Source organism: Simochromis diagramma, unplaced genomic scaffold (assembly GCF_900408965.1).
Source record: "Simochromis diagramma unplaced genomic scaffold, fSimDia1.1 OVJJ01000703.1, whole genome shotgun sequence".
NCBI classification, from domain to species: Eukaryota; Metazoa; Chordata; class Actinopteri; order Cichliformes; family Cichlidae; genus Simochromis; species Simochromis diagramma.
Genome location: NW_024386914.1, coordinates 797482 through 811773, shown reverse-complemented (window position 1 = coordinate 811773; position 14292 = coordinate 797482). Strand labels below are relative to the sequence as shown.

The following is a 14292-nucleotide window of genomic DNA, read 5'->3' as shown; positions in this document are numbered from 1 at the left end:
GGTCTTTCGTTCTACACGGTGCATTTCAAGGTCCTGTACCCATCCGTCGGTAAACTGTACCTGGGCTTGTTGCAGTGACCTGAAGTTACTAAACTTCATGAATGTATGCACTGGTGGTGGTGAAAGTTGGGCAGCACGCTAACGTCTTTTGTCCACTCTGTGTGCTCGTAAGGGTCTAACCCTTTCACTCCTTTGATTTTTTTCCTCGTATCTTTTCTTTGCCTTTTCGTCGAGTCTGTCTTTGTACAGACCGGCATTGTTATCCTTCGTTTTGTACATACCTTTTTTGGGGGGCAAAGAAAAAGCAAGAAGGTATTAGAACCGGAGAATGAACGTTTTGCAGTGCTGCAAATGCTTGCATTTGATGCGGTACTTGGATTGTTTTGCCACGAGTTCCCGGCATGCAATGCGCAAAAGTCACGTGGTCTGTCAATCTCTATTGTGGGCTTGTTGTTCCTACTGAGGTTCAGACAAACTGTTTGGGTTTCTGGTTGGGGGTCGGCGTGGCTTGTGGTGGGAGGGGCTTTTGCTTCTCTGATGACTCTCCCTGGTCACTAGCTGTGGATAAATAAAAGTAGAAAATGAGGAACTGTCACACTGATCTGAGCCCTGAAGTGAAAAATAAACTGAATATGAGCATAATGGAGCTGAAAATAGGTTTAAGGTTTAAAACAAGAAAAGAAAATGCACAGTTCTCACACCCGGAGTGTACCGTCGTCTTTTATATGAAATCTAAGGTTTAAGTTCTAATGACCGAAAATCAGGCTGATCTAAACTACATCTACATAAAAAAGTCAAAAGAGAAGACTCATATGACATTTGTTATTCATATTTTAATAAATAAAAAAAATTGTGAATCCTGTGACCAAATCTAAAAATCAATGAAAAATTTGACATCACTCTAAGCCACCACCCAAAGGTGTGCAATACAGTAAATGTTGGTCTCAATCTGATACTAGATTGAGACCAACGTTTAATGAAATGCTCTAAAAGTTAAATTAGACAAAGATGACCAGAGAAAATAAAAACCATAGTTTTTAAATGATGATTTCCCTTTTTAAGAAAGAAAAAAACAGCGGTTTTGTGATAGGCTGACGTTTGTTTTCTTGGTTTTAGCTGGATTTCTTTTTACAGTTTCAGGACTTTTGTACAAAAACACATAGCTTGTGGTAATTAAGCTTCAGGTTTTGGTGAAGCCCTCAGAGGTGAAATACAAATGTGTGTGTGCATGCATTTGTGACTTACTCTGTAGCTTGGAGAGAGAGTACTCCAGCCCTCTCATGGCTTTAGCTTGGTTACTTTTAAACCTGGCGAGACCGAATTCCTGGCGGAGAAAGACAAAGAATTAGTCAAAGATAAATACCCGCACCATACGTTAGCTGTATATAGATACTGACGAAGTGTCACATAGTTGGTTTTGGTATCTTGGCTTGGCTTGAGAGCCAGGAGGTATTACTTCACAATTTTCTGAGTGTTTGCAGACAAGTCAGCATCTTCCATGCAAACTATGGGCGACAATGGACAATCTGATAAGAGACCAAACCAATCGCAGACAGAATTTTGGTGCAGCACCCCCTTTGCAACGAATTTCCCCAGCAACAACTCGCTAACTAGTCAGGGGTTTTATTTATGGCCTGCATTGCCAAGGAGTAACCGAGATATTAGCTAATCCAACATGAAGCTATGTAACAAGCATAACAACCCAACTGCAAAAATAATGGAATAAAATTATAATCGCAAACATGCAGAACATTAAGGCAAACTAAGCAGCCGTTATCAAGTTCGTGTTGACCACACCTCCAGCCATTACTGGGGATCTTTTATAGAGATTGAAAATGTGATGTCATTCTGGGGTAAAACCGCAAAGGATTCTGGGAATTCGTGGCAAGAGGTACTAGCGCACGCAGGCTTTCACATGAAAACAGTCACACAGCGATAAAAAGAAACACAAAAAATGGCGAGAAGCTGTTGTATTATTAACTGCAATAGCCGGTCGCATGACAGCCACGGGAAGCCGACGGGTAAAGAGATCGTTTATGGGATTACGTCATGGAAGAGAAATTGTTCAAGCCATGTTTCCGAAGTAACAAGAGCTGACGGATGGCCTGGATTGCAGCAATTTGAAGACCAAATATAACGTTCCAGAACACTCCAGCTCACATGTTAGTCTGCTCCAAGCATTTCCACAACAGTAAGTCTTCTGTTGTAGTTATTACGTAATTTATCATAAATAATTGTTGATGTAGGTTACAAGTAAGTCTTATATTGATTTGAATAGAATTCATTGCGCTATGCTGCTTTGTTCACTGTGGCTTTGCGGGCTAATGTTTGTTATGTTTTGTAGGAAAACCAGCCTACAAAATGCTGGAATGCGATCCAGACTGGGCACCCTCTATCAACCTGGATCATACTGAGTTTAAAGCTGCTACCACAGCCAGATTTGATCGGTTAAGAGAGAGCGAGATCAAAACAGCCACGAAAATCCCGCATATATGTGCCCAAGTGTTGTTTTGAAGCAATCAAGTGATGAATAACTGTTTTCTACTATGCTGGTTTGCAATGTTGTTGTTGTTGTTTTTTTGTTGTTGTTTTTTGCATTGTTGATTTGTTTTTTATCGGAGCAGCTAATAAAGCATAATGGAATACAATTTTGCCTCTTTCTTGTAAGATTCTATAATAGAATGAAACAATAATGCCAGTTATAAAGAAAGACAATAAATTGAATGAATTATGAAACACTTATTTTTTTTCTATTAGATCTGAAAATGTTGTGTAATACTACAACCTGAAACTACAAATAGATTGCGTTGGCCTGTACAGAAGAAAAAGGGAAAAAAAATGTAACAACAGCTGTGAAATGGAATAGTCCAAATCACCAAAAGTAAACTGGACCTGGGCTTGTTGCAGGGATCTGAAGTTAATAAACGTGAAGTGCATACACTCACACTTAGGACCATACAATAATAAATATGTCCGTGATGAAAGTTGGGCAGCACGCTAACGTCCTTACTCCACTCTGTATGCTCGTATGGGTCTGACCCTTTCAATCCTTTGATTTTTTCCTTGTCCTTTTTTTTTTGCCTTTTCGTCAAGTCTGTCTTTGTACGGACCTGCCGTGTTGTCCGTCGTTTTGTACATAACTGTTTTTGGGGTAAATAAAATGCAAGTAGGGATTAAAACCACAGAATTAATGATTACCGGTGCTGGAAATACTAGCGCTTGATGCAGTGTTTTGATTTTGTTGCCACGGGTACCCACAAAGCAATGCACGAAGGTCACGTGGTCTGTCAATCTCTATCAGAAATACACTAAGAGAAGCTGGTGTGTTCTTTATACTTTAAGTGATAGTAGGTTGAGTTTGGGTTTTGGTGGCCAATTTTCCCTAGGACTGAAACATTTGTATGTTTGTGTATACCTGTATGGGTCGACCCAGTCCATATACAGCTGTGGAGATCCAGGCCTCCCTCCTCAATTTGGTCCAAGATGGCCGACCATGGTTCTCTTCAAACAGACACCGCTCCACAACAGTCTTAGAGGCAGAGACGGTAGAAAATGTACAAAAAAGCCCGTTTTTACTCCAAACACAAACTATGTTCAAGCACAGGAAAAAGTATTATATTCAACTTAGTTAAATACTGAAAATGTTAAAACCAACCAGACTGTAAGAGGCCTTGTAGTTTTCCAGTCAAAAAGCATTTATACCTGTGTTCAGTGCAGTTCTTTAAATCCGCAAATTCATCCATTTTCTTGTCCTTTCTGAGATGAGCAAAAGTGGAGAGAATGGCCTCATTTAGGCAACTATCTCCAGCCTTTCCAGCAAGGCATTCCCAGTCCAGTCCTGTTTCTGTCCCAGGTCTCCTCACAGCTGGACATGCCCAAAACCCCTGACCTAGTCCATCAAAGTCTAGATGTGCAGGAGATCTCCTATTCAGGTGCTCAAACCATGTCAGCTGGTTCCTCTATTACAGTGGTTCCCAAACTTTTTTTGCTGCCTTTGTTTTACAACACGCACGCACACGCACAAACACATCCTCCAACCACACACACCCATATTTTGCTCCATTGCGGTTTCTTTCACACCTCAAACATTTAGTAAACAATTAAGCAAATACAAGTAACTTGCAATAAATTACAGGTAGTAAGAAAGTAAACTATTACGCTACGTCCACACCTGCACGGGTATTTTTGAAAACGCAGCTGTTTCGTTCACACATAAACGGCGTTTCGAATCACCGAAAACAGAGATTTTTTTTAAAACTCCTTTTTTTCCGTTTACGTGTGGACGAGGAATACAGAGTTCGTCGCGCAACGTCAAAGGTATGTTCCTTTTTTCACGTCACGCTGTGCGCACGTTATTGTTTACATGAGATGAATTGCAGAATGGCAGATAGAGACAAAATACTGTTAATCTTACTGTCTTCAGGTTTTACACACTAACATATACAAACGCAGTTACTGTCCCTCCATTTAGAAAGGCAGAGGCGTCACGGTGTGATTATTTTACTGTATGTGTAATAATATTCAACATTGCTATCAATACATTTTTCAAAAAATGCCTCTCTGTGCAAAATGGGTTTAAAAACATAAACAACTGTGGGATACTGTTTGTCCGTGATTGGGAGAGCACAGCGCTGCTCCCAACGCAGGGAAAATCAATCCTGCAGGGGAGACCGACCTTGGCACTTGTGCAGGTGAAGCCAAAGGGCAGACATGCTTCGCCAGATTTTCTAGTCTTTGGCTTAGAATGAAGTTGGTTTGGAAACATATTCAGCGATGCTTCATCTCCTGCTTTGCATTTCTGTGGGCGCCCTGCGCTAGCAGTGTCCAAGAGTTTTGTTTTTTCTCCCCCCCCCCCCTTTTCATACCGCGCCCCCCCTGCAATGGCTCTGCGCCCCCCCCCCCCCCCCGGGCGGGGGGCGGGCCCCACACTTTGGGAAGGTCTGCTCTATTACATCCACCTCTTATGACCATGATCTCATGCTTTCATGCTATTCACAGCTCGTGGCCATTTTCTGATTGGTTATCTCAAACTGCAAACTGCCCCATTCAAAGTGGGAGAAATCGCTTGATGACAATAAGACCATCAATCTGAACTCTATCCTATCTGTCATGGGGTGGGGGTGGGGGGGTTAATTAACCACAGTGATCTAATCAGAGCGCATCTCACCATCAGCATGTTGTGGTTCAGGTTCCAGGTCTTGGTGATGAGCGTGTGGGCCTGAGGGTCCACGATAGAATCTTCCAGGACGTAGACCGCCCGAGCCATGTGCATGGGGAAGACCCGCTCCGCCCAGCCCGGCAGGCGGTTGGTCTTCGTCAGCAGTCGCCTGGACAGCAGGTGGTTGCTGGAGGTGACCTCGCGGTATAGGACATCTTCCGTGAGTACATGGGTGCTGGTACACCAAAACAGACTTTTAAGGACACTCACACATTCTGTTTTTTTTAAATGTCTTTTATTGTTTAAAAAATTGAAGTTCTCCAAACAACACCCAGGGTTGATGCAGTCAAGATAAAAGCACTACAGTTTGGTCCACTTTGTCCATTGTCTGGAGAAAATGGACTAATGTGTTTTTTCTTTTTCTTTTATTGTACTAGATAATAAGGTGACATTTTTCACTGTTTTATAAGGGAAAAATATCAGATTCATTGATGAGAAATGACTTTGCATATTCACTGAAACAATCATTAATTACCTGTATGGGTTTGGGTAGCGCTGCCAGAAGGCAGCCAGCACCTGATGCCACGGGCTCTTAATGTCCACCTCGCTGTGGAAATACCTCCCCATGTCGGCATGTACTAACAGAGCTCATTCAGCAGCTGCAGGAACAACATAAGAGACAAGTTATATTTCTTTTAAATATATTTTGTATTTAGTGTCATGAGTTCCTCTTCATGTTTAAGTTTGTAGAATAAAATTTCTGTTCCCGTTGCTATGAACACTCACTGAATTTGATCACAGCAAGCAAGAGAGGATAGGACAGTCGTGCCAAAGTCCCCATTAACAGGACATAGACAGCTGATTGTGCCTGCATTAGTGCCTGAAAATCCGGGTAGCTTTAAATTCTAACAGTGTGTTTAAATGACTTTAGTTTTCATACCACAAAAAGCTTTTCCCCCACAAAAAGTTTTCAGACACCAAATGAAAACCGTTGGGGTGAGCACGTTTTTAAATATGCAATTGTTAACAGTAGAATCTAAAGTTGCCACTTTAGTGAAAAAAATGACTTTGCGTTGGCCGGGAATCGAACCCGGGTCAACTGCTTGGAAGGCAGCTATGCTAACCACTATACCACCAACGCTCACATCAGGAGAGGGGAAAGTAGAGCAACTTATCCTGTGATTAACACAATACTAGTACTTCTATGCAATGCTTTTCATCATAGCATTTGTTTACTGTAAAAATTGATAGCTGCGACCGTTATTAGGTGTTGCTGCAGCTCGAGGCCAGCATTGCTAATCCCTTTGTTTTATAACCGCACTTCACCAGCGGGCTCAAGCTAGTTAGCTGTTTAACGCGGTCGCACAAACACCCTCTACCGTAAACGTCGCAGTCTGTTGTAGCTGCTGAGGAAGCTAACAGCTTCGGCTAGCCAAGTAACGGACGTACCTAAAGCGCGTGTTTCTCAAAGCCCGGCGGACTGTAAGGGAGCCGACATGGATAAAACACAGCAGCGGGGCAGTTCGGGGGTTTCTTTGTAGCAGCTGCTTATTTGAGACAGAAACAAAGAAGAAAAGAGTGGACCCAGGCGGTCATACGTGCACTTACCGCCTTTTTCCACCAGATGGCAGACTAGACAAGCAGAAATCAGGTCGCGCTGCTTGGTAAACGGTTCACGACTAAATCCACATGATCTGCAGACCGCATGAAGTTTGGAGGTCTGTGGCGACTCTGCAAAAACTTGGTGCCCTCTGTGCACTCACTCTGTCAATTTACATGATTTACATATTTTAGTCTAGGCAACCCAAAATGTGACGTTCACGTATGTGGACGCCAGGTTCTAGGAGGTTAAAGAAGTCCAGACGCTTTTCCTTCCAAGCTCCTTAGATCACAATACAGTTTCTCTCAATCTTTTAAAGTGTAAATCTGTCTGTACTTGCTGGTACCACTTCTGTCTGTTGCACTTATTTACTCTAGGATGGGTGTCAGCTAACAGAAAAGGAGTAAATACTTTTTTCCATTGTTACAAAATAAAATAATAAATAAATAACTATACTGTACAGGCAAAAATATTCTACAGACACTTTTCAGTTGTGAATTGAAGCAGGCCTGGTCAGATTTAGATCAAATCTAAGTTTCAGGTGATATATCCACTTAGACTATGGTTTAAAGATCTAATGTTTAAGAGAATAAAGTTGTTATGATGAGATTGAGCAGCGATTGATCCCCTGGACTTGCTTGATACCCTGCACTTGCCACGGAATTCCTATCACATAAGCTGGCCCTGAAGACCTGCACTTCATGTTGTTGATGAAAAAAAGACAGTTGAAAAATGCAAGAAATGTTTAAGAAATTCTAAGATTTTTTTTTTCTTTCGCAATCACTGTTTAAACATAACTACCAAAAGAGCTGTACAGGAAAGGAGTGTCTCCTGTCTGGTAAAATACCATGAATTCAGTCCAGGTTAAATGACTCAATAATATGGGCTGCACCCCATAAAGTAAAGAAAACTTGTCTTGTAAAATTAGGGTGACCATTTTGATTTCCATTTGATTTCCAAAAAAGAGGAGATTTGGCTAAGTCATGAAAAACTTTAATAATACAATTGCTTAAAGAAAACTTTAACATATTTAAACGATAGGCTTTTACAAGTCAACAACTGCAAAAAAGAGGACGGTTGGTCACCCTAGTAAAATGGTGAAATATTATCCGTTCATCCATTCTCTTCTGCTTATCCAATGGGGAAATATTGTTTTTCTGAAAAACTCTCAATAAATTACTTAGTACAGTGGTCCCTCGTTTATCGCGGTAGTTATGTTCTAAAATTAACCCGCAATAGGTGAAATCTGCGAAGTAGCCAACTTTATTTTTATACAATTATTATAGATGTTTTAAGGCTGTAGAACCCCTCACTACACACTTTATACACTTTTCTCAGACAGGCATGAACATTTTCACACTTTTCTCTCTTGTTTAAACACTCTCAAAGTTCAAACCTTTGTAGAAAAATAAGTCCAGTATTATAGAATGAAACCAAAGACAACCGCAGGTGACTTAGACGGTGCAAAACGTTTCATCGACATTGTTGTGTTTGTTGGCGAGAAAACTTACAAACACACAGTACAGCACTTCAAAGCCACACTGGTAGCGATCGAAGATTTATTTAAACTTGACAAGCTGGACACATTCTGTAATGTACAGGAGACACGGCACGAGATTGATTGACAGTGGTCACCCTGTACACCTCTGACTTCTGCTACAACTCTGAATTATGCCACATTCAGAAGTTTGCAGATGACACAGCCATCATGGGGTGTATCTGGGATGATCAGGAAGAGGAGTACAGAAGTCTGTGAGGAACTTTGTCGCATGGAGTCACACAAACCACCTGCAACTCAACACCTCAAAGACTAAGGAACTGGTTGTGGACTTCGGGAGGTCCAGAGAAGGTCCACTGCCGGTTCAGATAGAGGGGGAGGAGGTGGAGGGGGTCAACAAGTACAAGTACCTCGGGCTGTGGGTGGACAACAAACTGGACTGGTCATGCAACACAGAGCACCTGTATAAAAAAGCCCAAAGCCGACTGTACTTCCTCAGGAGGCTGAGGTCTTTTAACATCTGCAGGAAGCTCCTGAGGATGTTTTACCAGTCAGTGGTTGCACGAGTCCTTTTCTATGCTGTGGTGTGCTGGGGGAGCAGCACAGCAAAGAAGGACTCATCCAGGCTGGAGAAACTGATCAGGAAGGCTAGCTCTGTGGTCGGCATGAAGCTGGACACTCTGGTGACAGTGGCAGAGAAAAGGACACTAAAGAAACTGCTGGACATTATGAACAATGCTGGGCATCCTCTGCACACGGCCATAAACAACCAGAAGAGTCTGTTCAGTGACAGGTTGCTTCTCCCAAAGACAAGAACCAACAGACTTAAAAACTCCTTTGTCCCACACACCATCAGACTGTTTAACTCCTCTCTGGAAGGGAGAGGGAGGGGAAACAGGAGGACAAAGGAGGGGGGAACAACTAAGCTGTAGTGCCTCTTCACCTCACTGTGCAATACTTTTGTGCAATACTTTTGTTAATAGTCAACGGTGCAATAGACCTCAATACTTTAAATGTGCAATTCACTTGTATTTTTATTTTTATTCCTATTTATTCTATTTATCCCCTTCATATATTTTATTTATATATGTCTCTGTATTTATATATATGTGTGTGTGTGTGTATATATATAATATTCTGCTCACGCTCTGTAACTTCTGTCGGTGCTGTGCTTTTGGAAACTGAATTTCCCAGAGGAACCCACCCGAATGATTAATAAAGTCTTATCTTATCTCTCTCTTATCTGGTCTACAGCCAATCAGGATGCAGAACACAATGTGCTGTAAAAAAAAAGAAAAAAAAGAAGAAGAAAAAGAAAAACCTACGGAGCCCTGCAAGGGACATGGGAGAACAAAAATGAAGATGAACTTTTGCGAGATTTCGCAAAAGTAACTCGGGATCTCGCAAATGTTTTGCGAGATCTCGCAAAATAGGCTGCATCCTTCAGAGGCTGCCAGCTTGAAGCTGACGACCCAGGTGACGAAGGCTGGCCCAATTCAAAGGCTGCTCCAAATGTGTCCTTTGTGGGCCAGCCTTTTCAAGCGAGAATGTAGCTGTGTACACTTCAAATATCTGCTTGGTTTATCACGACATCACATATTTGCAAAGGTGCTCCAACGTTTTTGGAGATGTCTGTTACCCACCAGTTTGAAGTTTTGCGAGATCTCGCAAAAGTTCATCTTCATTTTTTTTCTCCCATGTCCCCTGCGGGGCTCAGTAAAAAACAAAGCATGCAAAATTTCATGCGAAACAGCAAGGCAGCGAAAGGTGAAACGTGGTATAGTGAGGGACCACTGTATTGAAAAATTAATTACAGTATAATTTGTTTCTCCTTTCCTGTAAAATACCTACAATTTAGGCCCTATTTAAAATTATTTATGCAGTACTTGAATGTAGTTAAATAAGAGGTATCCTCTTATTCGAGTGTACCTATTTTGCCTGGTGATTTTGTGTCATTATACACATTAGACAAAGAAATTTAGAACCAAATTTTACATTTCATACTGGTGTTTACTATATTATACTATGTGTCTGTATCAAGTATCAGTGTCTCCTTTGTCTCCTTCTTCTTGGCTTGGTAACATGTAACAACTGAACATGTTGGCATTTTACAATTATCCCCTCTTTCTGTCAGCATTATAGATTCAGCTGTGTTGTAAAGTTAATAGGCTAAATAGGATACGTGATGTGTCCTAAAGTATCCTTTAGATCAATGACTGGATGCTGAAAAAAAAAAGAGCCCACCTCTTGGGTCGCAGTTGCCTTTGTCTTCATCCACACGTACACGGTTAATTTTTTAAAACAGCTCCCCCAAGTTTCTTTAAATAAAATACCCCCATCCACATAAAACTGAAAAAAAAAAAACCCCATCTCAAGCGTTGTCAAGACCCAAACAAACATATAACCCTAATCTGACTGAAAATAAGAATCAGAATCAGAATACTTTATTGATCCCTAGGGGAAATTATTTTTTGTTACAGTGCTCCATTATAAACAAACATTAACAAGACATACACTACACTAAGAATAGCACAATATATACATATATATATACATAAAAGTCACTTATTAATAAATAGCTGAAAAAGAAACGTGTAGTTGTAGCAGTAACCAGTGTGTTAAGTGGATGCGTTGTACAGGGAGATGGCCACAGGCAGGAAAGATTTCCTGTGTCGTTCAGTGGTGCTTTTCGGTAATCTTAGTCTCTCACTGAACGTGCTCCTGTGACTGACCAGCATGTCATGGAGTGGGTGGGAGGTGTTATCCAACATTGTCTTTATCTTGGACAGCATCCACCTCTCCGACACCACCTTGAGGGAGTCCAGCTCCATCCCCACAACATTACTGGCCTTACGGATCAGTTTATCGAGTCTGTTGGCATCTGCGACTCTCAGCCTTCTCCCCCAGAATGCAACAGCATAGAGGATCGCACTGGCCACAACAGACTCATAGAAAATCCTGAGCATTTTCTGGCAGATGTTGAAGGACCTCAAAAAATAGAGACGACTCTGGCCCTTCCTGTAAAGTGCTGTGGTGTTTTTAGCCCAGTCCAGTTTATTGTCAATGTGTACTCCGAGGTATTTATAGTCCTCCACAATGTCAACACTGACCCCCTGGATTGAAACAGGGGTCAAGTGTTTCCTGGTCTTCCTGAAGTCCACGATCAGTTCCTTGGTCTTTGCCACGTTGAGCTGCAGATGATTCCGCTCACACCACGTGACAAAGGAGTCGACCACAGCCCGGTACTCTGTCTCATCATCCCTGCTGATGCATCCAACCACCGCAGAGTCATCAGAAAACTTCTGAAGATGGCAGGTCTCTGTGCAGTGGCTGAAGTCTGTAGAGGGTGAAGAGGAAGGGGGAGAGGACAGTCCCCTGTGGTGCCCCTGTGTTGCTGATTACCTTGTCAGACACACACTGTGGGAGACGTACATATTGTGGTCTTCCTGTCAGGTAATCAACAATCCAGGACACCAGAGAAGCATCCACCTGCATCGCTGTTAACTTATCACCCAGGAGGGTCGGCCTGATGGTGTTGAAAGCACTAGAAAAGTCAAAAAACATGACCCTCACAGTGCTCGCCGGCTGGTCCAGATGGGTGTAGACACGATTGAGCAGGTAGATGATGGCGTCCTCAGTTCCGAGACGAGGCTGATAAGCGAACTGAAGGGGATCCAGATGTGGTCTTACTATGGGTCGCAGCTGGTCCAGGATGAGCCTTTCCAGGGTCTTCATGATGTGGGAGGTCAGTGCCACAGGCCTGTAATCCTGGGGGCCACTGGGCGTGGCGTCTTTGGAATAGGGATGAGGCATGATGTCTTCCACATCACTGGGACCCTCTGCAGACTCAGACTCAGCATAAACAGTTTATGAAAGACTCCACACAGCTGGGGGGCACAGGTCTTGAGGACCAGGGGACTCACTCCGTCTGGTCCAGCAGACTTGCCTGAGTGAAGTCTCCTCATTTGCATCTCAACCTGGTATTAGATAGTAGAAAAAGACAGCATCTCTGTTTTCCTTTTTCGTGTGTAAATGTAAAAACCGAGTCTTTCATATGCTTCTTTTACATGTGCACAAAAACATATAGCAAAGAAAAAGCCACATTTGCCAAAATACAAGTGTACATGTGGACGTAGCTTTTGTGTCTCTGTTTTCTGCTGCAGGTGAGAGATGAAAATTGCTACTCAGTCCTCCCTTTGCGCTTCTTTTCTACACTCAAGCAGCATTTCATTTATCACAAGTGCTCACATGCAAACATACCAACACTACTCACTCACTGACATATCACATAATTTTTTCCATATAGTGTTTTTGACATCCCATTATTTGTTGTGACCTTTGAGCTACTTGTAATACTGCAAAGTGTTTTTTACGATAGCATCAAGTGATTTCAGTTTGTGTGGCGGGAGGAGGAAAACAGTGGAGCAATCTACAATTTTTGAGGAGTGGACTTGCAGGCTTTTATTGCATAAAAAGACAGGACTGTAATGGTAAAGTGCAAACTGGATCACAAAACAACTACATTTGATTGCCAACACAACTTTTAGCATGTGTTAGCATGTCTGTGAAAGCACCTGCACAGACAGCCTGCTAACACAAATGTAGCCAAGCTGAGCACAGCAGCCAGAGCCTGAACTTAAAAAGGTAACAAAGACAGTAATTAGCAGTTCACCTTGCAGTGTTGTATGTCCCATTTCTATCTGTATGTTTCAGCACTGGATGTGTAGTTAGCTTAGTTGCCTTCCAAGCAGGTGTGATTTCTGGCCAAAGTAAAACTGTTTTGAGATTGTAACTCAGGAGGAAGAGTGGGTTGTTTACCGATCAGTGAGTGAGTGGTTACTCTGATTACTCTGCATATCTAAGTGAGCTTGGGCAATATACTGAACCCTAATGCTTTCATGTGAGTGAGTGCAAATGTTAAACAATGTTGTCTAACATGTTGAATGTAAATGTTGAATGTCTGTTACTTGGTGTAAAAAGCTAATTTAGAGCTCCAATTGAGTGAAAAGTTTTTATTGCTTTTATTGTTAATGTACAAAAAAACAAGAGCATGCAAATTGTGTCAAAAAATTCATTGTGCTACTAGCACAACCTTTGTCCTCAGCAGATATCTGCACAGACAATAATAACATAACGCTAGCGAAGATCCTAGAGTGACATCAAAGCTGAGTGTATGCAGACCTGAGCCCAGCAGCCAGAGCCTGAACTTCAACAGGTAACAAAGGCAGTGATGAGGAATTAGGCTTGGACACTGGAGCCTCCATTTGACCTGCATTTTTAAGTATTGGTGGTATACTTGTTAGAGCTAAGGCTACAGCTATCGATTATTTTGGTAATCGAGTTAGTTATCAGTTAGTCTGTCTTTTAATCGGATAAGAAATGCTTTTGTCTTATCAATGAGCAATAAAACCCATTCAAAGAAAAAAAAATAACCCACAGGTCTTTCAGAATGAACTGCATATTAGTTTGCATTTTAGAAATTACAATGTTTTAAAGTTTAACTGCATAAAATAGATTTTGTATAAAAAACCAACAAAACTAAACTCTTTGATTGGATGTACATTTCATACTGAAAACATTTTCTTAAATTCAAAAATATATAAATAATCTCAAGTACGATCAAAGGGCAAAGTCAAATAAAATAAGATATATACGCAATCGAAAATAAAGCATACCTTTACTCTGTTTTCTTGCCTGTTTTCTTGGAGGCAACTTTTTGTCCTGCGGAAAACAGACGCTATGATGATATAGACGTTAACTAATAGCGTCCAACCGAACAACAACCCTCACGTCAGTGGCTCAGAGTTGCCCATGTACATTTTTATTGGCCTGTGAAAAAAGCTTTTATTTTTATATTTTTAAACGTGAATCCAGTTTAATTGATAAAATATTTTATATTACTCCACTTTCAATCTGAAAAATGGTACGAAAGCCTTGAAATAAATCTGGACTAGTACACCCCATGCCCCCCTTTAGAGTCACCACTATTTGCTGGAGGTATCGCTTCCATATAAAATTTGAATACACCTTCTGGAG

At 41.6% G+C, this 14292-nt stretch overlaps 1 protein-coding gene and 1 non-coding gene across 3 annotated transcripts; both read right to left on the bottom strand.

The window, feature by feature from the left end:
* Window positions 1–340: 340 nt before the first annotated feature.
* LOC120736373 (PRELI domain-containing protein 1, mitochondrial-like) lies at window positions 341–6880 on the bottom strand. Of its 2 annotated transcripts, none has more exons than XM_040036415.1 (6): window positions 6767–6880; window positions 5694–5817; window positions 5168–5393; window positions 3416–3529; window positions 1246–1324; window positions 341–558 (listed from the first exon to the last, which is right to left on the bottom strand). In XM_040036415.1, exons 2-6 carry the CDS (start codon window positions 5783–5785, stop codon window positions 467–469), a joined length of 603 nt encoding a protein of 200 aa, XP_039892349.1. In that variant the 5' UTR covers window positions 5786–5817; window positions 6767–6880; the 3' UTR covers window positions 341–466. The 2 variants fall into 2 exon arrangements, with proteins under 2 accessions (XP_039892349.1, XP_039892348.1); XM_040036414.1 differs by lacking the exon at window positions 6767–6880 and adding an exon at window positions 6608–6754.
* trnag-ucc lies at window positions 6228–6299 on the bottom strand. Its single transcript has one exon. It is a non-coding gene; the product is annotated as a tRNA-Gly (tRNA).
* Window positions 6881–14292: the final 7412 nt, after the last annotated feature.